Here is a 22,051-nt window from a genome sequence, read left to right as displayed (position 1 = left end):
GATGAGTGTTTATGTCTATGTCTCATTTTTAGTTCTTGAAACGAGTTTCAAGGCTTGTGACAGTACTTTCCCCATCTTATAGATAAAGAAACTAATATTTAATTTACAGAAAGCAAGGAATGTGTCTAGAGATGTGCCAGGTAGAGACATGCCATAGGAAGGTGGTTCCATCCTGCCTGTTGTCCTCTGCGTCTGCCACATGCTACAGGCACTGTGTGCCAGGACTGGTTCAGGGGCCCCTGAAAACCCCATGTTGAATACAGTCATTGTGGTACATACTTGGTTGTGTTTTTGCAGTGAGGTGTGGTGTCCTGTTTTTCTCTCTCTCCATGCACAGTTACCTGAGCTTAGAGGAACTGTAGATGGAAGTTTCTGTCCTACCTGGTCCCGCAGCTGTTATGTGTTTCCCAAAGAAACACATAGAGGCTTATATTAATTATAAACTGTTTGGCCTATTAGCTCAGGTTTATGATCAACTAGCTTTTACAACTTAAATTAACCCATAATTCTTGTCTGTGTTTAACCATGTGGCTTGGTACCTTTTCTCAGTGAGGCCTTCTCTCATCTTGCTTCCTCTGTGTCTAGGTGGTGACTGTGTCTCTGCCTTTCCTTTCCCCAGAATTCTCCTAGACTGGTCCCTCTGCCTATACTTCCTGCCTGGCTACTGGCTAGTCAGCATTTTATTAAACTAATACGAGCGACAAATCTTTGCAGTGTATAAGAACATTATCCTACTCAAAGAACTAAAAATATTTTCTTTTAAGATGGATCCTGGAACTCGGAACCCCAGCAAGTGATCAAGTTGGGTGTCCTGCCTGTCAGAAGCCTTCTCCTGGTAGAAGGTGCACTGTGGGCAGCCTCGGGAGGACAGGTGTTCATGGCCAGCGTGGAGACGCACACTATAGAGGTGAGTGCTGTCATGCATCTGCTACTGCCTGCTGGACAGGGTGTGTCCCAGCCGCACAGGCATTCTGCAGTGTGAGTGGCAGGAACAGGGTGCATTCTGGGGCTTTGCTTAGAAAGATACGATTAACTAGAAAATTCAACTCACTATTTCCTAACCTCTTCTCTGGGGCACTCTCGCTCTGTGTTTACCTTCTTAGTAGTGGAAGCATTGATTTCAAAATACATTCGATATAAACAGCCCTCAGGGACACATGGAAAATCAGCGCTTGGCTGAAGTGTCATTTCTCATCAGTCGGTTGGGGTATCATTCCTGAGATGAAGGAAGGACTAGCCAGACATTCAGGAGATCAATCCAGGCTTTCTAAACCGAAAACTCCCTCTATGTTAGAATTTTAACAAAAGGAGAAGTCATAAACTCACAGGGCAAAACACAGGATTGTTGTGGGGTTCGCTGTGCTGGGGAGGGTGCCTCTCCCGAGATACCAGACACCAGAAGTTGCCACAATAGGGAAAGAGGCTGTGACTTAAGCATCCTAGCCTTTCACGCCTAATGTTGTACGCATGTGCCAGTATGTTCAATTTCAGATCTAGGGAGATAGTTCCTGTGCATATGACCAATAATTAACATGCTTCGTGTCCAACAAGGTCTTCCTGGACATGAAGAGAGGAACAGGCACGCTGGTAGGGAGGGGTAAGAGGGCCTGAGAGGCCGCCCACAGGACAGAAGTACACGGCCACACACCCCACACCCTCAGTGATGACAGCGTGGCTCACACAGCAAGGTTCTATTTTGTGTACAAACTTTATTTTTAGAGCCACTTTAGATTCTTGGCAAAATTGAACAGAAAGTTCAGATTCCCGTCTCTCTCTGCTCCCTCCCCACTGTACGCCCTCCATGTGCTCCCCTTTCTTGCCATCAGCACCCACACGTGTCCTGCTTGTTTCCATTAGCGGGCCTGCATTGACATGTCATTGCTGTTATTTTGGTGACACAGATGTGTGGTGACACATGCCCATCACAGCACCATACACAGCCTTTCCCTCTCTAAATCCCTCCTCTTCCTCTCTGTGGGGGACCTCTGATCTTCTAAATTCTCCTCTCCAGCATGTCAAAGGAATGGTAGTCTGAAGTACCCAACGCAAACCTCGGCAGTGGGAGCTGGGTAAGCACGTGCTGTATAGCAGGGAAGGCGGCCAGTGCAGGCAGGGAGGCTGTGTGGCAGTCACTGGAGAAGGGCGGGTCCACATACCACCCCTGCCTGTGGTCACACCTGCTGCCCACGCCCCGGTGTGTGTTTGCAGCTCACAGACATATAATCTGTATGTTCTTCGTTGTGCCCTTGCGTTTTCTAGACATGTCTTATACTGCTCATGCCCAGTCACCCCATCTGTCTTTTACTGTCTGTCACCCTGCCCTTCCCTGTGGAAGCCCAGGTCACATGGATGTTGATGTTTTAGCCATTGAAATTGAATTATGTTGCTGGGTGGTGCTGGTGCACACCTTTAACCCCAGGATTTGGGAGGCAGAGGACAGCTTGAGTCCTACAGAGTGAGTCTCAGGACAGCCAGGGCTACACAGAGAAACCCTGTCTCCAAAAAGCACAAGATCAACAACAAAGCAATCCTGTCCCAGAATTGCCTTTAAGTGCCATACAAGAGGTGACAAGTGTTTGTCTTTGGGGCGCGGCTTCTTTAGTCTGGCATGTTTGAATGACTGTTCAGAAATCTGCAGACCAAACTACCATCGCCATTAGCTTCTGGTGGAGTCTGCCAGCTCACTAGAGCAGGGCCTCAGGCCCTTTAAGAGTTCATGTGTCACATTTTTAGATGTCGCTCAGACATCTATTTCAGGACATACGTTGGTGTCACGTTCTGTCACCTCAGGAGAGAGTGGAATTTAAGCTCCAGGTATAGAGGATTCAGGGTGGTTTGGGTACCGGGGATGGAATCCAAGGCCACATGCATGTTCAGCACTTAGTTACCTAGCTGTGCTCCCATCTCAAGAGCTGTGAATTGTAGTGTGCCCTGGAGCTCTTCAATGCAGTGTCTGTCCTTCTGATTCTCCTGAGGGGTGGCTCCTCTGTGTTCCCAAGACCCAGCCTGCCAGCCGGCCACAGAAAAGGCAGAAGGAAGCATGGACAGATGTTTCCCCCATAGTTTCATGGTAACCTTGGTTACTTTTGTATCCACCTGAGAGCCACTGTTGTGATAAAAGCTTCTCTTCCAGTCACAGGTACCATGGCAACTTCCTCCCAGCCCTTGTTGATACCAGTGACACCATCTCGTAAATAATGTTCCTAGAAAGTTCCAAACCCTGTGCCGCCTTGTTCCACCGGGCAGTCTTGATGACTAGCAATGTCACCTTGCTGATTCTGTATCTGCAGTAGCACAGGGCCCACCCACAGCCCAGCCGTTGTGTCACAGAAATCTCTCCTGGGCCCAAGTCAGGGATGCTTGGTTGGTGAAATGCCTGCATCCAGCAGAGCACACTGGAGCTGCAGTCACTGAAATCTTAATGTTTTGTTGTCGTCCATTGTTTTTACACTGAGGCATGATGCCACTATTTTAAGACTTTTTTTTTCCCCAAATGGCGTGATCATCATCATTTGTAAACAAAATCCAAAACTGCCAGGGGTGCTCAGCAGCCTTCCCTAGAAGGCTTCCAAGGTGAGGCAGTGCTCCCTCTCTGCTTTGTGGTGTCTCGTGCTCCAGACAGGCGCAGTGCCGAGATCACTAGGGCTCCGAGAGTGGAGCCTCCCAGATCCAAGTCCTGGCCCCTCTAGGCAGTTTTTAGCCTAAAATAACTCACATTTATAGAGAGAAGCAAAACCTGCTTTTTTGGGTAAGTGAGATTCATGCTGTTCCTGTTTTGTGGGCAACCACAGCTGAGATGTGGGTGCAGCCCAGGACCTCAACCTGTGTTCACCCAGCTGGAGTGGGGGTGCTACTGCTGGAGGGAGCTGCCTTCCTGCACAGGGGGTTCTGAAGCTGAGGCATCTTGACAGCTGCTGCAGGGCTGAGTGGGGGAGTGTTGATAGACCAGGGTGTCCGTGTTTGGGGTCTGTATCCTGGCAGCCCTGAGCAGCACACCTCTCAGGTGACACTTCTGCCTCCTGCAGAGCCTGGGAGGACCTCCTAGTGCTGATTGTCACGTAGTGGAGGAACTGTGTTCTCCACCTTTTACTTCTGCATCTGTGTATACATGTGTGTATGAGCTGACCGAGACCAGAATAGGGTGTCTGATGTGGGATTCCCTTCTGTATTATGTGATTACCATTAATGAATAAAGAAAACTGTCTTGAGCCCATGATAGGGTAGAACTTGGGTAGGTGCAGGGAGGGGGTGAACTGAACTAAATGCTGGGAGAAAGGGGCAGAGTAAGAGAAGCCATGTAGCCCCGCCAGATACAGCTAATGGGCCAAACAGTAGTTTAATTAATATAGTTTCTGTGTGATTATTTAGGGGCTAAGTGGCCGAGAACAAACTAGTGGCCTCCTCCAACAGGCGTAGAGCCCCTGGAGCTGGAGTTGTGGGCAGTTTAAGCTACCTAATGCTGGTGCTTGGGAGCCAAACTCGGGTGCGTCCTCTGCAAGAGTGGTAGACATTCTTAGTCCCGGAGCGTCTCTCCAGCCCCTCGTCATCTTTCCTCTTTCCTGGCTCTCCTCCTTGCCTTTTATCCCTTGTTTAGGAACAGGCTGACTTCTCTGGGGTTTGTAGATGTTAACTTCACAGCCATGGGGCACAGTTACAGCTTCACTGCTGGAGCTGCTTAACTCCAAGGCGCTTTCCGTGCCCCCGAGTTTCCACCGTATGTAGTGCTGCTTACTAAACTCAGATGGAAGGAGCAGGTAGGGCGGTGATACAGCAGCATCACAGTGGTCTTCAGCCACGCTTCTTCCCTAGGATAATTAGCCCAGCAGTGCAGACCGGGGCTCCACACACGCATCCCTGTGACCCCTGTGACCTAGGAGACCCTCTGAGGCTTGCTCAGGAGCGGTTTTGCCGGGAGGGAAGAAATGGGTCCTGTTTTAGGGTTTCTGTTGCTGCTGTGAAACACCATGACCAAAAGCATGGGGAGGAAAGGGTTTATCGGCTCACACTTCCACATTGCACATTGCTGTTCATTACTGAAGTCAGGACAGGAACTCCAACAGGGCAGAATTCTGGAAGCAGGAGCTGCTGCTGCTGCTGACTTGCTCCTCATGGCTTGCTCAGCCTGCTTTCATATAGAGCCTAGGACCACCAGTCCAGGGATGGCCCAATGCGCTGGGCCATCTCCCATCAATCTTAAGAAAAGTCCTCACAGATGTGTCTTATGGAGGCATTTTCTTAATTAGGTTCCCCCCTTTCAGATAATTCTAGCTTATATAAAGTTGACATGAGACTAGCCAGCACAAAGTCCTAGGCTTGGTTTGTTTTTAAACAGAAAGCATGCCCAGCATCACAGAACTGAACCAGTGTCGTATGGCCCTTCAGCTGGCATCTAAATACTGTTCTATACCTGCCAAGTACCAGGTACCATACAGCAGATCCTGGCTGTGTCCAGCCATGGGACAGTGTCAGATGCTGTGGAGCTCTGGTGACCCTTTTCTGCCCATTCCTCAGCAGGCATGGTACACCCATGCCCAGGTTTGGACTAGCCTTGTAATGTTCAAGTATTGTGTCTCCCTGAGTCTGTGTGTCAGGCCATGGGCCCTCACTCCAGGGCCTCGTTACGACCCCTTTCAAAATAAGCAGAGTTCACTAGGACAACATGGGAGAGGAAACCACAGAGATTGTCAGAATGAGAAGATGTAACTCCTGGAGGAACCATGGGGGCGAGGGTTGAGGGGACATAGCAGGGTTGACAGCTGCCAGGAACAGCCACATAACAGGAACCTGGAGCCTTCACCTGAGTACATGGGCTCTGAAGAGGTCTGGACTGCCCCCACAGGCTCTGAAGAGGTCTGGACTGCCCCCATAGGCTCTGAAGAGGTCTGGACTGCCCCCACAGGCTCTGAAGACGTCTGGACTGCCCCCACAGGCTCTGAAGAGGTCTGGACTGCCCCCACAGGCTCTGAAGACGTCTGGACTGCCCCCACAGGCTCTGAAGACGTCTGGACTGCCCCCACAGGCTCTGAAGAGGTCTGGACCCCCCACACCAGCTTCCTGGTCTATAGGCAGAAATGGAAACAGCCAAGTCCACTGGAGCTAGCACCTTTGACCTCGTGCCCTAAAGCAGACTTGCACATTTCCCTATTGAATATGACACTTGCCATGTGACATAGGGCACCAAGGAACCTTGAATACAGAACAGAGATTATGAATGTGTTTTCTTCTCTGCGATGGTCCTGCCAGTCCTTCAAGTGCTGCAGACAGCAGACTGCGAGTCAAATTGAGAAAGTTGCTGGGAATTGGAAACCCTGGAGCTGAGGCCTCACGTGCTTCCAGGGAAGGTTGGGTAGACACTGTGACATGGATGGGAAGGCAGAGCCTTGCTCTTTAGTCCTCCAGTGATGTGACCTCACATGCCAAGGTTTCTTCTGCTTTTTCAAGCCTCCTTGGAAGTCCTGTTGCCCAGCTACCACAGGTTTCCAGGGGCAGTTACTTGAGGGGCAGTAGTGATGGAGGCTTGTACCCCAAATGCACAGCAGGTCATCTTTCCCTGCAGACAGCACCGCACCCAGCATGAACACTGGGCAAACAGCAGGAAGGGAAGGCTCCTTCAGCACTACAAGGTAATGCAAGGCGACATGTCCTACCTCGTACTCCACCCAAGGCTTGGCAGTGCAGCTGCTATGGGGAGGTTGATGTGCATTTCTTGACCTGGGAAGCTGGGCAGGAGTCGCCTTGTCTGGTCAGTGAGAACAGTACACAGTACACAGAGCAGTCTGACCCTCCTAGACCCCATGTCCCTTGCTTGTCCTTACTCAAAGCCACCTCCCTCTCTAGTCCCTGGCACTGGATCATGCTCAGGGCACCTCCAGCTGTCTCAAGTGCAGAGAAGTTGCAGGATCCTGGGCTGGTGACATCGATTTCTCCTATCTGGATCACAAGCTCTGTGTGGAAGGTTCCTGCTTCTTTGTGTGTTAAATCACAGTGATGCACAGGTGTGTGTTGTGGCAGGAAGTTATGCATGAAGTTAGAGGTATCTGTTGATCAGGCTTCTTCCTGTGGCCCTGACTGTACAGTGTGTGTGTGTGTGTGTGTGTGTGTATGTGTGTGTTTCCCTCCCTCTCGGAACCTTAAAGACCACGCCAGTACTGAGACTTTAGGCCATAGGCCTGGGCACCAGCCTTCTTCAGCATTCCAGGAAGTATCCCAGTATGCAGTCTGAGCTTCCGGGTAAAGCAGACAGCCCCTGAGGGGAGGGGCAGAAGCACCAGCCCCATGTCTGTTCTCTGTGAAGGCATCAGAGGAAGACCTGTCCCAGGGGCCATCCCATGAACGTCAGACACACTGCTCAGCATGAGCCCGCAGAGAAGTCTAGGGCCAGTCCAGTACTAGTGTCTCAGGGCTCAGAGAGGACAGAGAACGGTGTCAGCTTAGCAGCAGTGTAAATGAGATTATGAAGGGTGCACAGAGGCCCACCTCCTCCTCTTCTGCCCACGCAGAGTTTGCTGCCTTTACTAGAGGTGCTGGGGATGGGCTGGGTGGGCATTGAGTTGAAAGGAGGATACGAATTTGCTAAGAGATTGTCTTGGGTCCAGAATCCCTAAGGAATCTGGAACATCACTAACAGATTAAAAAACAAAACAACAAAACATTCAACAGGGTCAGAGGGGGCAAGATCAATATCTAAAAATCAATCTAGTTTGTGTGTGCCGGCAGCAAAGAGCCTGAAAACCAGGCCAAGGAGACAAGGTCAGGAGACATCCCGTCCTGTACAGCTCCTGACCTGGGCTCTGCCAGCAGTTTACAAGCAAAGTGCTCCTGCCCTGGAATCTTCCGTTGAAATGAGATTCAGTTAATGGTAGGTGTAGCTCAGCCCAGCCCTTCAGGGAGCCTCTGTGAGGGTGTGGGGTTCCATGACCTTGGCAAGTCTATTGTCTCTGTGGCAGGGGTCACATTCTCTCTCCTCTCCCTTCTTCTCTGAGGACACAGGTCTTCGTTTTTTTTGCCCCCTAAGGGGGTATTTTAAGTTCAAATTAAGAGAACCCTACAAGTCTGATCTTTTAGTGTGAATTTCCTGCCTTTCTCAGGTGAATTTCCTGACCTTCTCACCGCACCCTGCCTGGGCTTTGGCCACCACACCCCCGCTGGTCTCAGGATGACTGCAGAGCTGTTCCTTGCCAGTCGGGCCTTGCACAGTGTGGTATTGTCCTAGGGAGATCCCACAGGATGGCCTGCTTTAGGCAGGCTATAGGAGAGGCGGCCCTGCAACTGTGTTATGTCTTTGCCTGGATTGTAGGAGAAGGACCAGTTTTCTCCTAGGTCCCCACGGCTTTGCTTCCCACCACCCTCTTGTCAGGCTGCTCATTGAGCTGTCTCCTTGGGGACCAGGACCAGCAGCCATCCCTTCCCAGCCCCTTTCATGTCGTGAAGCTGTTTGCTCAGCTTGTCGAGGTGCCGTGATAGATGGAAAGCTGCTCCGTGTTCTGTGCCGCACTTTCCCCTGCTCAGGGGAACGCCACAAGAGCGTCGTATCCACAGATGCTACTCTGTGACTGAATAGGAGATCAGCGCTGTCACAGTCATGAGTGTGAGCTCCTCTGGACCCCATGACACTCACGAGTGACTCAGCCTAGCTCCGTTGTGTGGTATCTTTGCCCCCAGCACTGTGGTTAGCTCTGGTTGAACCCCTAATACCCTGTATAATCTCATTTCCTCTGCTTCCTCAGAATCAGCTGGAGGCCCACCAAGATGAAGGGATGGTCATCTCCCACATGGCTGTGGCTGGCGTTGGCATTTGGATTGCCTTCACCTCAGGGTCCACCCTTCGCCTCTTCCACACAGAGACCTTGAAGCACCTGCAGGATGTCAACATTGATGCCCCCGTGCATAGCATGTTGCCAGGTACTCTCCGAGGGAGGGAGGGTTTTCTAGGGTCACTCTCCCATGTACAGCTTGCAGCCAGGTACCCCAGAAGGAAGGGAAGAGGGCAGCAGAGTTCCGGGAACAACAGGGACAGCCGCTGCTCACGCACATACGACCAGTGCAGTCCATGGACCCTGGGTATTCACATATGTCCCACATGTGTAGATGCACAGCCATTGTGTGTGCTACCTGGCGTGAGTTAGTGTGTGGGCAGTGTATATAAACGCATAGTTTGTATGCACAGTTATGCAGCCTGTCTGTGACTATGTTAAAGGCTTCACTAATGGCCACAATGGATATGATGGTGATACCAGAGACAAGGCAAGGTATCTTCATAGTCCTGCAGGAAATCACTGAAGACTGAACAGGGAGAGATCATGCCAGGGTGGATTTGGGGAGAGTGATCCTGCAGGAGAGGCTTGAGTGAGTCTTGCCTGCCCTTTGTCCTCAGGGTCCTGCCTAACAGGCTGCAGGGAGAGTATGACAGAGAGGTGGGGATGGAGAGCACAGGAATGGACTGAAGTTAGGAAGGAAGCAATGGGTAGTGAGGTGAGCAGGGCAACGGTTAGCGGATGTGCTCTGTTAGACGGTGTTCACATGTGGGTCACAGGCAAGCCAGTCACCATAGACGGGCGTTGCTGCTGGGCAGTGCTCACATCTTGTGCATTGGTAGCCAGGAAATGGTCTCTGCTGGGAGGCTGGGGGTGCTGTACAGTGCTTTGTTCAGGCAGCTGTGAGTTATGTGACTAATTCACACTCAGACCAGATGCTCTGTGTGTGTGTGTGTGTGTGTGTGAGAGAGAGAGAGAGAGAGAGAGAGAGAGAGAGAGAGAGAGAGAGAGAGAGAGAGAGAAAGACTGTTGTCCTTTAGAGATAGCTGAGGCCCCAGTGGTGTGGGTTGGGGAGTCTGGGTGAATTGTGATGGGGAAGGTGTCCATTGCAGAGAGCAAGGCTCTGGGGAAGGCTGCTGGCTGCTGGCCTCTGTCTTGGCTGCAGGCTGAGGCCTCTGACAGCGTCACCTATTCCCTGAGTCTGGAAGCTAGAAGTTCAAGATCAAGGTGTGAGGTTCCTGGTAGGCTATACTTTCTTGTTTGTGTACAGCTCCTTCACACATGTTCACACGGAGCAGAGAGAACAGGTTGTTCATGGACAACACCATGTTCACATGGTACAGAGAGAACAGGTTGTTCATGGACAACACCATGTTCACACGGTGCAGAGAGAACAGATTGTTCATGAACAACACCGTGTTCACACGGTGCAGAGAGAACGGGTCGTTCATGGACAACACTGTGTTCACATGGTGCAGAGAGAACGGGTCGTTCATGGACAACACCGTGTTCACATGGTGCAGAGAGAGCATCCACGCTAGTCCCTGCTGTAACAGTGCTGATTTCATCATGAGGCCAAACCTCATGCTGCACTGTGTCCTGATCTAATCTGTCCCCTCCTTCAGGTACCACCTCCTAATTTTATCACCTACAACATGAGAATTTAAGGGAATTCTGACACGTACAGTCCATCACAATTAGCATTTTTGATGCCTTGAAAAAGCACAGTTGTTCCGGGATCACAATGCAGAACAGTACATACTCTTCCTATGACATGAGGAATAATGAGGTAGAGGCAAGAAATATGGCGGCAGGAAAGATTCCCTGAGACCTGCAGAACACAGGCATCTAAGGGTTCTGCCAGGAGCAGGAGAGATTCCCTGAGACCTGCAGAACACAGGCATCTAAGGGTTCTGCCAGGAGCAGGAAAGATTCACTGAGACCCACAGAAGACAGGCATCTAGGGTCGCTGCCAGGAGCAGGAAAGATTCACTGAGACCCACAGAAGACAGGCATCTCAGGGTTCTGCCAGGAGCAGGAAAGATTCACTGAGACCCGCAGAAGACAGGCATCTAGGGTCGCTGCCAGGAGCAGGAAAGATTCCCTGAGACCCACAGAACACAGGCATCTAGGGGTGCTGCCAGGTGTTCTCTTCCACGGGATTGGCTGCTAATCATTTTTAAAAAGATACTAATAGACTTTTATTTAGTTAGGAAAATTGGGATTTATGTAATACATACTATTTTTAGAAAATAAAAACAACTTAGCATTAGGATGGCTCCCAAAACATATTGCTGGGGACCTGACTGTTTTCTTCCAAGTATTAGCCACCTGGGCAGGCGTTTGCTGTCGGAATCTATTGTCCCTTAGACAGAAACCACGTCAAATTCACCAGCTGCCAACACCTGCTTGCATCTGGCCCGAGAGTTCCATGTACTCTCTGTTGACATGGAAAGAAACAGGAGTTAGGTTGTTCTGTGATAAAGGCTTCTGGCGCCCAGGTCCTGACCCGGTACCCTGTGGCCTCCAGGGAAGCTGCCTTGGTTGCCATGGTTCCTGGAGTCCTGAGAACCAACCAAAGGAATGTTGTCTGGCCACAGTCCCTGCCACAGGGGCCCTGCTCTGCCTCGGGTTCATTCCCTTGCAGTTTCTGCCAGAGCTGTAGAGAGGAAGGAGTGGTCAGTGAGTGGGGTTTGTGGGTTGAGATTTTATGAAATTAATCCTTGTGCATGATACACTGAAACCAAACCGCAAGAACTCCAAGTGAACAGTGAGGTGGCTCTTCCTCGCCGACCCTCCTTTATCTGGTGTTCCTTACGCCCTCCATGTCCACCCAGTTTTAAAACTGAATTGTGCTGTTCTCTTCTGTCCCCTTGGTTTCCTCCTGCTGTAGAGACAGTGGGATGTACCTGGCTTCTGAGCAGATCCACTGGCAGTACGTGCCTAGACTCAGGCAAGCATGGCACATACGAGCGAGCATGCAAGCGCACATTTGCCCACTTCCTCTCCTTTGCCATACAGACCTGTGGGGATCCCTCCCTCCTGGGCAGGCAGCCAGTTCTGGTTAGGAAACACTTGGAGACCACTCAGCTTGGGTGTGCAGTGTTCTACAGCTGAGCCACACAGCACGGTGCAGTTGAGTTTCTATCCGTTCACCCTGTAGCCAGTGCTACCCCTCTTCAGCCTTCTGTTTCCACTTAGCCAAACATTGGCTTGCCCCAGCCATCTCTGCAAAGCCTGACCCTTGGCACTACTGGATTCATGGGATTGTGGGGTATGGGCCGTTCTCCAGAGGACTGCCTGTCTCACCACCTCTCTTCCCTTAGTGTTAGAGTTTGAGTCTAACGATGCCTCTTGACAGCTCATGGGTGAAAGGGATGGTTTATGAGGGCTCCGGCCTAATCCAGCGATGGAGTCATACTTTGGAGGTGTTGAGAGACAGTGGAGTCTACTTAGAGATGTGTTGCCGGGGATGGGGGGTGCTTAGGAGAGATCCCCGACCCATGCACATTCCCTTCCCAGCTACCTTGAGATGAGTGGCTCTCCTCACCACACCCTTCTGTCGTATCTCTGGCTTGCCACAGGAAGCAGTGGAGCCCTGGACTGAAGCCATGACCCAAAGTCAGTCAGACCCTTAAGTTGTTAATGTCAGCTGTTTGGTCACAGCTGTGGAACATGGACTGATACAAGCCACTTTGGACACGGCCTGTGGGACCCTCTGTCACAGGTCTTGGTCTAGTTCCATGCGGGAGGTCATCAGTCTGCTTCTTACTCATGTATGGGTGGGACAGACAGGGGTGTCAGACCAGCGTGAACTGGAAAGCCTTCAGCTGGACTGTGCTCATCAGCGCCATCTACTGTATTTTAAGTGGCTTCCCCTCCGCCTTTGGAGGCCTTGTCATGCGTGCACACACACACACACACACACACACACACACCCGTGTTCCTTTAGTGTTGATGTGCTGTCCTGCAGTGGTGGTAGGGGAGGGTAACTCGCAGCTGAGTTCTGCACGGTAAGAACTAGGTTCTGTCTGTTGTGTCCATCAGCAGTTCCTGACATCCCAGAGTGGAGCTCCATACACCACGCTCCAGGGAGAATAAAGCCAGTGTCTCCCAGCAGTGCCTGTGTGGGAGCCTGAGTGTTGAGCCACTGTTTGTACCGCAGTAAGCGCACACAAGTGTGTGTGGGAGCAGCATGGGCAAGTGTCCGTTCAGGCCATTGTTAAGAGTAATAAAGTCCAAGTAGGTCCTGCAGCTAGAGACACACTGAGTCAATAAAGGACAAAATTTGGGAAAGAAATGATACTGGAGTCATCAGAAGTTGATCAGACCTAAGGCCACACCTGGACTAATGAATCAGTTCCTAGCAAGTCAGCTTCCGCTTCCACTGGAATTCAGATCTGAGGCCATTTAACATGGGCTCCTAATGTAAACCACACTGGGCACACTGCCACCCAGCAGTAGATCTTAGATCCTGCCTGGGGCTCATCTATTAGAGCAGGCGTTGGACTCTGAGAACAGAGGCACAGGTGTGGCTGCAGCCTGGGAAGGCCCCTGTGCAGCCTCCAGCAGCCTCTGTGTGACCACACAAAGCAAGGTGACAGAGGTACTGGGGAACATTTACCCTCTATGACCCTGCTGATGGAATACGGCTACCGGAAGTGATGTGGCCAAATAAAAGGGCCAAGTGTTTTTTTGTTTTTTTTTAAAGTGTGAGTTGTACTGGTGTGGGGGGGTGGTGAGTTAAACTGCTCTCCCAGTTAGGTGAGAATCGGGGAACTCTATGCAGCACACACACACAGCAAGTTCTTACATCTATTCTCCTGCTTACCAGGACCACCTGGACATCAGGGGAAGTGAGCATTTGAAGACAGCAAACAGCCAGTTCCTGGGACAAGGTTTTACTTAGTTCCCAAATAAAAAGTAGAAAATAGTACCATCTGGGGCTTACCTGCTTTCTTTTTGTTACTAGCTTTTATTGTTACTATTATCATTGTGAATTGTTGAGGCCATTTCTTTTCGTGGTTCCTGTCCGATCGTCTTGACTTCAGGTCAGCATTTGGGGCTCAGGGGAGACCCTGCTGCTGCACACCGAAGCTCCTGTACCTCAGCATCCCTGCAGGGCCTCTGTCCTTTCCAGGCTGCTGCTGTCATCGGAATCTGATGGACTGTTCTGTGCATTCTCCTTGGGGAAATACACTCCTGACAGAAGGGACTTCTGTGAAAAGGCAATGGAACACTTCCCAGATTCTTACTATACTTAAGATAATGTAGGTGTAAAAGTGAAATTACTCTGAAAAAAATATATATATACATATATATATGTATATATATACACACACACACACACTGTTTATATATAGGAGATTCAAACAGAGAATGAAGGATTCAAGATGTATTTCTGGGTGAATGAGAATATACAGTGACTCCTTCATCTTTCGTGCTTTGATGGTAAACTGTTTTTTTGTTACACATGAGATGCCCAGTTTGCCCGTTATTTGTCTTTGGAGTGACCTTATTTACAGTAAAAGTATTTCTCAGGCTTCTTTAAAAGCCTGGCTCAGGTCAACACTCTAAAAATTATTAACTGAAAAATTCTTCTCTGTAGAAAAAAAAAGGAAAGACATTTTCCCAATGCAGAGTAGTTTCTGATGTCTGATCAGAGCCGTCAGTCACTGCGATGTCATTTGTGGCGCTTCACCTGCCCGCAGCAGCTGACCGGCGCCCGGGTGCACGGCCGCTCCTCAGGCAGCTGCTCTGAGCAGAGCTGAGGCCTTGGGTGGAAGCGGCCAGATATTCTTAGGGCTGTGGTACTTCCCATACCTCTGTGTTTTAAAAAGGAAGTCCCTCAGACTCACTGGAACTTTCCATTTTCCCATCTGTCTTCCTGTCTTCGCGTGGGGGACCCAGGGAGGACAGGTGGAGGAAGTGGCTCCTGCATGTCGGGATGACCCACTAGCCTGCCCTGGCCTGATAACACAGCTCTCAGCAATGACCGCTGTCATGGCGGCCCCTCTGGGCTCCGAAGCTCCTCTGCGTTTCTCAGCAGCCTTTGAAAGCACCCATGTGAGGATGTGGCCACTGTGGGGTTAAACTGCAGCCCTAAGGCCTGCATCATCCCAAATAGACAAATTGGGAATCTCGGGGGTTAAATACTATTTTGGCTTTTTAAAACATTACACAGATCAGTGTTGATGAAGTTAAAAATGCCTTTTATTTCTAAAATACGTGTTTTGAAGTCTAAGCATTTCATAAAAACAATCTCTGAGGACCCACAGTCCACTTTGACCCTAGTATTTGCTTGCCTTCGGCACAAACTTTGTATCAGAAACAGGCATAGCAAAATAACGTATGTTCTACAGAAAAACAGAGTCAGCAGAGCTCAGTGCCTCTGTGCTGGTCAGCGTTGGGACTGAATGCTAGGACCAGTCTTAAGACTCCTTCCCACCCAGTGACACTTCCCATGGCGGAGCTGCTCCTCCTCCTGCTCCCTCCTCCAGGGCCCTCCTCCTGCTCACTCCTCCAGGGCCCTCCTCCTGCTCACTCCTCCAGAGCCCTCCTCCTGCTCACTCCTCCTGCTCACTCCTCCAGAGCCCTCCTCCTGCTCACTCCTCCAGAGCTCTCCTCCTGCTCACTCCTCCAGAGCCCTCCTCCTGCTCACTCCTCCAGAACCCTCCTCCTGCTCACTCCTCATGCTCACTCCTCCAGAGCCCTCCTCCTGCTCACTCCTCCAGAGCCCTCCTCCTGCTCACTCCTCCAGAGCCCTCCTCCTGCTCACTCCTCCAGAGCCCTCCTCCTGCTCCCTCCTCCAGAGCCCTCCTCCTGCTCACTCCTCCAGGGCCCTCCTCCTGCTCACTCCTCCAGAGCCCTCCTCCTGCTCACTCCTCCAGAGCCCTCCTCCTGCCTGGTCAGTTTCCTGCCTATAGAGCAGGCTCAGAACAACCAGGCACCCGAGGCTTCTCTGACCACATTGTGCAGTCACCACCCCTGTTCCTTACCGTGACTAGCACCGTGCCTGTGGGGTGCACTTGCACGGAAACTCTGGAAGCCTCGAAGGCAGCGCCCCTTATCCACAGTGTGCTGCCAGTGTGTGTGTGTGTGTGTGTGTGTGTGTGTGTGAGAGAGAGAGAGAGAGAGAGAGAGAGAGAGAGAGAGAGAGAGAGAGAGAGAGAGCGCAGGCACTATGTAACTGTGTAGGAGCAGGTGGTTTAGCTCTGGGGTTGGCTCACCTCTGGCAAGGCCAGTCTGAGGAGAGACTGGAGACCTGCCATGTGCTTGCTGCTGTTCAGTTGTGGTGCATTGATGGGTCAACCTCAGAACCTTGTCTTTCTCTTCTGAAGAGGAAGTCACAGGTGTGAGCATCCTTACAGCTTGTCCTGCCACAGGTTTAGTGGTATCTTGGGAGCCTGGCCTTGATGTCTGGAGCATTTCCAGGCTGCACACCCACCCCATTACCCACTCAGCCCTGCTGCCTGAGCCAGCTGCGGGACATGGGGTCACTTAACTTCTCTTTCTTATCCAGGGCACCAACGTTTGTCCGTTACCAGCCTGCTTGTCTGTCATGGCTTGCTCATGGTTGGTACCAGCCTGGGCGTTGTTGTGGCCCTGCCAGTCCCTCGTCTTCAGGGTATCCCCAAAGTGACAGGTAAGTGGGCACAGCTACATGCCTGCCTCTTCTCAAAGTGGCTCGCCATGTTGCTGTCGTGTGGTCTTGAGGCGCTGTAGATGGCAGAGCTGCCCACTGACTTGGTTTTCATATTCTCTCCCTACTTCCATTATTCTCTCTCTCGGGTTAGAAGTTCCAGGAGAATCGCTCCTGAGAACTCATTTCATGGTGCCTCTATTACCCACTAGTTCCCTTCAGAACGTAGGATTTGCTCAGTGGAAACGGATTCCTTCTTACTGGGCGTAGAGGAAGCTGGGTAGGCACCTCTCCTCTTGAGTGTTGTTTCTGGCTGCAGTTCTTACTAGGCAGCAGCAGCTCAGCATCGTGGTCTTGAGGTTTCCACCTCAGGATGCTACTCAGAGGCAGGCCCCAACCACGAACAAAGCACGATGGGAAGGCGCAGGAAGCGCCAGCCAGGACAGAGTGTGATGGGAAAGTTTCAGTGGCATGGAAGGAGACCTCCTGAGTGCTCAGATGAGAGGTAGGAGATGCTCAGGAGTGGTTGCCTGGTCCTTCACTGAAGGAGGAGGAGGAGACTGAGAGGAACCCGGAGTGCTGACACTGCAGGTGAAACAGAGACCCTGTGTGCACACCAGGGAAGACAGCTTCCTCCTTTCTTCTTCCTCCTTCCCCCTTTCCCTCCTTTCCTTCTCTCCTTTCCTCCCCTCTCCCTCCCCCACCTTCATTTTCAGAGCTGAGGAGTAAGTCCAGGCCTCAGACAGGCTGGGCATTCACACTCACCACCCAACTACTGCCCTAGCTCAATCCACTCTTTTTAAATTTTGTTTTGTTGGGAGTGATTGATATACAGCAGATACCTCAAGTTTTAATCACCCAGTGGGTTTTTTTTTTCCTAATGTTAATGGGATAGCTGGTGGCCACACATCTGCTACCTGGCGGAGGATCTGGGGCACGGTTTATAGGTCTGAGTCCCCAGGCAGCCACCCTTGTACACTCACCCCTGACCCCTCCACACCCTTCCCTCTGTTTGATTCACGAAGCTGCTCCTCACATTACTTCCTCCTTCTGCACTGTCTGCAATAGTCACGTAGAGTGTGTCTTCCTGACACTGAACACATCAGCCTTTGATTTCTTAAGACTTAGGGAAATCCGGTACATTTGCATAGAGCAAGTGAGGAAGTATGCTGTACCCAAAGCTAAAGACTTGCTATTGTATTACTCTAGAGGTGTGTGTGTGTGTGTGTGTGTGTGTGTGTGTGTGTGTGTTGTCCATAGATTCCGAATGAAAGCATTAGATTTCCTGTAGTTACAGGCAGTTGTGAACTGCCCAGTGTGGGTCCTTGGAACTGCACCCATCCTCTGTGAGAGCACTGACTTGCTTACCACGAACTGTCGGCTTTAAGGCTCCAATAACTGAGCGTCTACAGGGAAATGACCAGGGCATTTCTGCTTTAACTAGCCCATGTGTTAGTGCTATTCTCCAAGCTGTTGCCTGGGTAGGAGTGCGAGGTCAGATCCTGCACTTGAATACCCTAAGCTGGATGTGTGTTATTAAAGACCTTTGTTACATTGTCCTCTCAGGGCGAGGCATGGTTTCCTACCATGCACATAATGGGCCTGTTAAGTTCATTGTCATGGCCACAGCTTTTCAGAAGAACAAGGACAGAGCCAGAGACAGCCCACCCTCTGGCCCTGAGCCGCAGGATGAAGACCCCAAGGATTTGCTCGGTGGCGGTGAGGACGGCACTTCTTGCTTAGGCCAGACTGACGGCAACACAGCCATTTGGTTGGGAGACTCATCGGGATTGACAGCTCAGAAGAGTGACCTGTCTTCATCCTCGGGGTCTCTGAGCCTGTTGCATAGCTCCAGCTCCCTAGAGCACAGATCTGTGGACAGCAGCCTGTGTGACCTCCTGAAGGACCCCACTGGCTCCCCAAGGAGCAGGGCTCAGCGCTCTAGGAGAGCCAAAGCCAGTTCCGCACTGGTGGTATGTGGGGGCCAGGGCCACCGGCGAGTGCACAGGAAGGCCCGGCAGCCTTCTCAGGAGGACCTGGTGTCTTCAGTGATGGTGTGGCAGATCCCACTGCTGAGCACGTAGGGTGGAGGCTGCTGCCTGGCACGAGGGTGGCAAGCAGGGACAGCTCTCAGCGGGTGCAGGCCAAGTGGCAAAGGCTGCATCCATTCCACTGGGACCAACTGGAAGCAGCGTTTGGGAAAGGAGCATGCAGCGGTCACACAGCTTCTGCCTTCTTCCACCGCACAGCTGAGTGCAGATGTGTGAGGGAGGCAGAGCAGCATTATGGCTGTTGAGTCACTGGGCAAAGTCCGGGTAGTGCTACAGTCTGCCCCGTCATTCACCCGAGGTGCCAAGTGCGCTAACGGCATCAGTTCCGGACACGCCTCAGAGAGCTGACAGGGCACTGTAGTGTCCAGTAGCATAGGAGGCCATTAACAGTTCTTAAAATCATTCTATTTGACTTAGACTCACTACTGTTATTTATATCCTATATATTTTTTTAATTCTCAGAATAAAAATTGTAACAATTTAAAAAGCCAGGTGACACATTCCAATCCAGTCAACTTGTTTTGTTTGGGAGTGACTGAGGCTTTTTCCAAAGTGACTGATACGTGTACTGTACCCTTTAACAAATAGTGTTTTTATATTGCATTTTCTATTAAAAATTAACTGTTAACATTTTAGTCAATATACTAGCTGTAGTGTTTTGCACATAATCTTTGCTTTAAGCCAAAATATCCAATACCTGTCAATATTTGGACTCCAGCTTCCATGCCAAATCATTCTTGCCTTCTCACACTAGTGACAGTAATTTCTACAGTGGGACACGTGTGGGTGCAGCCATGCAGGGATGGTGCTGGCAGAGGCTCGGTCCGTGCACTTGCTGTCAGAAAGCCAGCCCATGGTGCCGATGAGTCAGCCGCTGCCTGCATTGCCTGCCATGACGGTGTCCACCCCTCCCCCTCAAAGGACATACAGGGTCAAATGAGAGGCAGCTGCACATGTCAAGGGACACGAGTAACCTATCCTCCGTTTGCCCCACCTGTGTTTGTACATCAGTGTTTTACTTACTGGATGGCTAAGGATATTTTTTTAAAAAGCCTAATTCAGATATTCACCAGAAACACACTTCTCAGCACTTTACAAATGACTAAAAATGCTAACTTTTAGCCAAATATTTTCTAAATTGCACATATACCCAAGCTTTCTCAAACTGTTAGCTGCTATCTTGTTTGATAAAAATAAAAGACTTTTTATTTTAGAATGCAGTATTACAAGTTGTCTTTCTTTATCCACCTCCCTCCACAATAAAATCCAAAAGGGGAGGATGCTGTCCCTTCTGTCCATTCAGGCACTGTAGTGGCCAGCTGCAGAGACCGAATTGTGTGAAGGACAGCTCACGGGTGGGCCGGGAACCTCCAAGGCCCCCTGCACTTGCTGCTTCTCACGGCATATGACATCATGAGATCTTACTGACGGTTTGCAAGACCAGGGTGACCAGAGGACAGCAGAGATGCACATATTAAGTTCACGACCCTGGATGGCAGGCGCCACAAGCATTTCCACTCTGCGGATAGAAGATGTGCACGGAGCGAGCTTCACCACAGCTCAGTACCTGGGGGAAGCAGGCTGGGTGGTGAGCATCCAGCAGAGCGGAGGTGGGAGCCCAAAGGATGGCAGAGCCTGCTGTGGCCCTTTGTCTGCTGAGTCCTGGGTCTGAGAGACACAGGTGTGTCCACGCTCACTCAACAAAGCAACATGTTAAGGCCAGCATACTTAATGAGCAGCCCCTCATAAACCCATTATATGACAGAGTCACGTGAAGTTCTCTTAGGCTTGGGGATGAAGTATGAGCCCCATCGTGCTGGTACCCCTCTCTAGGACCTGCAGCCTCAGTATAAGCCTCCAGTCCTGAGAGATGTGTTTCAGGTGGTATGTTGGGTCAGCTCCTGGGGTCATGAACTTGGAGTCTCCTTGGAGACTCAAATGGAGAAGGACACCTACCACAGCCCTCAAGGCCAGCTTCTCACTGTCTTCCTGGGAAAGAGGGGAAGTAGGAAACACGATGTTTCCTCTTACAAAAGCTTCTAGCACCATCGTGACATCCGATCCTGTCTCCCAACTTCCAGAACCCCTCCAGATACAAAGGTTTTTGGGAAATTGTAAAAGTTTCGAAAGCCACAAACACATCCAACAGCCGCCTACTCTCTGCCTTGGGCTAGTGTTGCCAGGCCTTGGGTCTGAGGTCTGGGAGAGGTAAGTGGATAGGTCATCAGAGTGACATGAAATAGAGCCAAGGGATCAGAGTGTGATGATAGAACAGGTAGTCACGCCAGGGGGTGTTGGCGCACACCTTTAATCCCAGCACTCAGGAGGCAGAGGCAAGTGGATCTCTGAGTTCGAGGACAGCCAGGGGGCTACACAGGGAAACCCTGTTTCCAAAACAAACAAAAACAAAACCTGGTAGTCGGGGTTTGCCCACTAGGTCATCACCTGGACCTAGCATACAAGCAGGCCCTATAACCAGCCAGTGCTCAAGGTCCCAGTGAGGTGGTCTGGGGTAATAGGACTTCGTGTTTCCAGATCAGCACAGGAAACCCTGGGCATCCTCCTATAGATGCATCTTCTGCCCCAGAGTGCTGCAAATGCACTCAGCACTCAGTTCCTAGGAAACATGAGCAAGCTGTCCTGAGTCTCTTCTGGCACCAGCAGGCAGCTCCACCCACCCCAGGGAAAGCCAGTGGCCACCAAGGGACAGGACAGACAGGACCTCAGCTGTGGTGTTGGGCACACAGCGGTGACACTGGGGATGTGTACAGTCCTCAGGCCCAGCTGGACAGATCCTGCCTCGGAGGGTGGCCTCATCGAGGCAGGGTTGAGTGTCTTGCCGTTATTTCACAGAGATGAGCCAATGTCTGAAGCCTTTGCTGCCGGAGCCTGGAATACACTGTCGTAATTAGAAGTGTAAGTGTGGGTTCTCTTCCACCCTTCAGTGAGGACCGTCACTCAAAGTGCTCGGTACCCAGCGTTGCCTCAAGCATGGAAGACAGTGGTCAGGGCTGGTGACTACAAGATTTATTCATTGGCTCCCCACAAACAGGTGGCCCACTAGAGCCATAGTCCGGGAGGAGCCCTGACTGTCTCTATCTGCCAGAGTCTGGACATGCCTCCACCTAGCTCTGCATCCTCAGTAGCAGACGTAAGGCTTGTCAACCCCAGCTTGGTATATGCCCCAGGGACTGAGGATGAAGGCCCACATGGAGCCACGTCTTCAACTTGGAACTTTTCACCTCTACAACCTTTGGCTAAGCCACACTGCAGACCCAGCTTCCCAAGGCAGAGATTCACGTGGGGAAAGAGAAAATTCCACTAAAGAAGAACCTTAGCTCTGATCCAGGGCTTTGATAGTTCTCAACCTTCCAGTGACTGCTTCCCCATGTACTAGCCCTTCTCTGCTCTTATAAGCACACACATATCACACACATACACAGTCTATATGCACACATTTACACACATACGCAGATATGTACTTATGTGCATATGCACAAGTTCACACACATGCACAAATGTCTGTGCCCACGTGCATGCACGTAGGTCTGCACCTGCATGCATTTACACATAGTTATACACAGGTGCACACAGGTCTACATCCC

The 22,051-nt window shown here is 51.0% G+C and overlaps 1 protein-coding gene across 3 annotated transcripts in view; it reads left to right on the top strand.

Moving 5' to 3' along the window:
* The window catches only part of Arhgef10 (Rho guanine nucleotide exchange factor 10), an 85,008-nt gene extending 65,346 nt beyond the window's left edge, over positions 1 to 19,662 (top strand). For all 3 annotated transcript variants that reach the window (XM_048456274.3, XM_048456275.3, XM_048456273.3), the window contains 4 exons: positions 765 to 907; positions 8,727 to 8,901; positions 16,276 to 16,398; positions 17,962 to 19,662. In XM_048456274.3, coding sequence (XP_048312231.3) covers positions 765 to 907; positions 8,727 to 8,901; positions 16,276 to 16,398; positions 17,962 to 18,479 — 959 coding nt within the window. In that variant the 3' untranslated portion in view covers positions 18,480 to 19,662. The remainder of the gene's footprint in view (positions 1 to 764; positions 908 to 8,726; positions 8,902 to 16,275; positions 16,399 to 17,961) is intronic.
* The last annotated feature ends 2,389 nt before the right edge of the window (positions 19,663 to 22,051 follow it).

Source organism: Myodes glareolus, chromosome 23, assembly GCF_982192425.1.
Source record: "Myodes glareolus chromosome 23, mMyoGla1.1, whole genome shotgun sequence".
In the NCBI taxonomy this organism is placed as follows: domain Eukaryota; kingdom Metazoa; phylum Chordata; class Mammalia; order Rodentia; family Cricetidae; genus Myodes; species Myodes glareolus.
This window is presented reverse-complemented; position numbering and strand designations above follow the sequence as displayed.